This window comes from Acipenser ruthenus, chromosome 1 (genome assembly GCF_902713425.1).
Source record: "Acipenser ruthenus chromosome 1, fAciRut3.2 maternal haplotype, whole genome shotgun sequence".
Lineage (NCBI taxonomy): Eukaryota > Metazoa > Chordata > Actinopteri > Acipenseriformes > Acipenseridae > Acipenser > Acipenser ruthenus.
Window position 1 is genome coordinate 76,363,783 of NC_081189.1, and position 3,321 is coordinate 76,367,103.

The following is a 3,321-nucleotide window of genomic DNA, read 5'->3' on the forward strand; positions in this document are numbered from 1 at the left end:
CATGATGTCAGTGGGATCCCTCTGCCTCAATGAAGACCCAGGAAGGCTGGACCTCGGGGATGGAAAGTCTTTTGGTCTTTCAGATTCACTACCTGATTCCAGGTCTGAAGAAGACAGTGACCTTGGACTTCCGCCTCGTTCAGAAAGTTGATCTGATCCAGGTGACTGAATGCCAGTGTCCTCCTCTGCCTTCTTTAAAGCAGAAGGTGATTTTTCTCTGATAAGGCTTGGACTGGATGTCTTATCTAGGGTAGAGGGCACCTGACCTGGATGCGGTAAAAGCAAAGGGCGTCCCATTAACCCACTGTAGAAGTCATATTTGTGTGTCTTCTCTTCTGAAATAAAACATTACAATAATATATTAGTTAATTCATTTAAATGACTTGGTTCATTTATTTAAGTGTAGGCCTATATTTTTGTAAAAGGTTGGTATATTGGCAATTAGGGTTAGGCCTAATAATACTGTTTATATAACAACATACAGCTATGGCCAAAGGTTTTGCATCACCCTTTAGAATGAACTAATTTTGCTTCATGAAGTCAAATGAAACCTGCTGAATAATATTAGGTTAATATATTGAATTACATACCGCTTTGTATTTTTCCATACACTTAAAGAAAAACTGGCACAAATAAAAACATTTACATTAAATACTGTACTACTATTGTGGCTTCCGGTAAACGTTTGCAGTATTATTATGTTAAATAAAATATCTAAATTATGTTCATATAGTTTTTTTTAATTTTTTTTTTTTATTTTTTTATTTTTTTTTATAGTATGTCTTAATTCTAAAATTCTAGGTGATGCAAAAATTTTGGCCAGAGCTGTACATTGGCAAATAAACAATTAAAATGTATAAATATAAAATAAAAAAACGGCGTTTTTTATTAATAAAATGATATAGCCTAATTAATTCAATATACCCTCATTAATTTAATATACCCTAAACATGTAGAACTTTTATAGCAGTTTATCGTGTAATGTATTCATTTTACAGTTTAAAAAGGCAGCTATATGCCAATGCTTCTTAAAGTTTTCGGTTACAAACTAAAATAAACAGTTGTTATTTATTTCACAGATCATTTCGTTTCAGGGATTCTCCAGTAATGTTACTACAGCAACACAACACAGTTATCATATTTTGAATCTACAGATATGGTACAAAACCTTCAGAAACTGTTAGGATGTGTGGAATACCGGAGAGACTGATTGGAGTCTAGCCCATAATAACGTTGTCTGTCTAGTTGGACGATAAAATATATGTTTTATTCTTGACACACACAGTCTGGTTTTCAATAGGGGCAAAATAAGAACTAACTTGCTAAATTATTTTAAAACCATGATTAATGTAACCACATCACTTGAATTATATTTTTAAAGCGTCAATACGTGAATACACGACTCATTTCATCTAAACCTTTGAAAGCCATATACTTAGTGACCAAAATCAGATTTTAGAAATCACTTTGCGACCGCGTTCTTATTTTGCCCCTTTTGAAAATCACACTGACAGTGTTTTATATTAAGCTCAAACGTTATATTGTTGATTTGATATGGCTTGATCCAGTAATCCTGCCCAATATATTGGGTACATATAGCCAAGCATACAAGTGCAGCCAAAAATCCTATTTTGAGTTGTGTTACTGGCACACGAGACAGCTTAGTATCGTGGTTTCTTTTTGTAAGGTAAAACTTGTTTAACTTAAATTAATTTTACTTGAATATATATATATATATATATATATATATATATATATATATATATATATATATATATATATATATATAGATAGATAGATAGATAGATAGATAGATAGATAGATAGATAGATAGATAGATAGATAGATAGAAAGAATAAAAGCCCTGATATAAACAACACCGTTTCGTTTGTTATAGGCACGTTTAACCTGTTAACCAAGAGTTGGAAAGCCATATAAAATTGTTGGCTACTATTGTAATAGCCAACAGACCTGGTTACAGTTTGGTAACTAAACAAAAAAAATTGAAAAGGTGCATAAACTAACCTCCTTTCTGTTCACCCATTCCAAAGACCTCGTAACCCGGTGTTCTTGGTGTCGCAATGCCTGACGCTCTGGTCACTCCTGTAGCTGCTGTCATAGGCATTCCCTGCTCGCTACTTCCAGCTGCAGGATACATAAACTGCAGGTCTCGGGCCTCGCTCTCCTCCTGCGCCTGCTGCCTCCGCAGAGCCACCTGAGCTGCCATCACCCTCTGTCTCTCGGCAATCAGGGTGCACTTGGCGCACACGCAGTCCCTCCAGCGACAGAAGCGCTTATGGCCCTTCAGAGCTGAGACCACCCCGTGGTTTCTACACCTGGCACACTTCGGGGTACGGGGGTAGCCCCGTTCCATGGAAGGGTTGCAGGCAGCAGCGGCTGCAGCTCGTAGGAAAAGAGGCGGTGGTCGCAGCAAAGAAGACATCTGCAACCCAGAGACCGAGAGAGATAACGGGGAATGTCCTGACAAGCCAGACGGTAAAAGGGGTCTACTTGCATCCATTGTTGTAGATGCCTGTAGATTATGGTAGCCTACCTTTTTAAAATCCCGAACCCGAAGAACTATTTAAAAACAGCAAAGACTGGCATCTGACTGTGCACATCTGCTGTTGAGTATGGGCAATAAATCTTTCCTCTCACTCTTTTAAGTTGTGTCTCTTATAGGTGGGTACCGTGGACAATGTAAATGCAAAACCATGGGTGTGAAGGATTTGCAGCAACAGGATAACATACGCCCCTTGACGGCTCCTATGTTTAAATAAAATCGACTTGTGGGTATTGCACAGATTAAAATTACTAGCATACATGCTGGCAAACAGGTTATTGGGGCTTTAAACACACCCTTTCAAAGCCTTTATGTAAATCACAAGCTCCTAGCTCCAACCTCCAGTTCTCAAATGTCTCAGTTCCCCAAAGGCTTCATCTTGCCAACGTGACACGCCTTTTAATTCTCCTCTGCACGATTGGATTTGCTACTGTCAAATCTTCAACGATCAAACGATATTTATGTCACTATAAATTATTGCAAATTATTACCATTGTAGACGTACAGCCTAACTACTTATCACTAAAGCCTACCAATACTGTACACAATTAGGCTACACAGTAATTTGGATTTAAGATGGATTTTAGAGCTAAAATGTGATTGTTTCTTTGTGTTTTTGTATTGTGCACTTATGATAAACACGATTTATTTGAGGCTCTAAATCCACATTATAAAGCCTAAACTGTTAACATGTTATTATCCTATCATGATTCATTTTTCAAACGTCGTTTAAAAGAACACTTGTGGACCGTTTGTCT

At 37.2% G+C, this 3,321-nt stretch overlaps 1 protein-coding gene across 1 annotated transcript in view; it reads right to left on the reverse strand.

The window, feature by feature from the left end:
* The window catches only part of LOC117421553 (doublesex- and mab-3-related transcription factor A1-like), a 3,878-nt gene extending 1,078 nt beyond the window's left edge, over positions 1-2,800 (reverse strand). Inside the window, exons 1-2 of the mRNA XM_034036080.3 lie at positions 2,026-2,800; positions 1-335 (exon numbers count right to left, since the gene is read on the reverse strand). The exon at positions 1-335 is cut by the window's left edge and continues 1,078 nt beyond it. Coding sequence (XP_033891971.2) covers positions 1-335; positions 2,026-2,521 — 831 coding nt within the window. The 5' untranslated portion in view covers positions 2,522-2,800. The remainder of the gene's footprint in view (positions 336-2,025) is intronic.
* Positions 2,801-3,321: the final 521 nt, after the last annotated feature.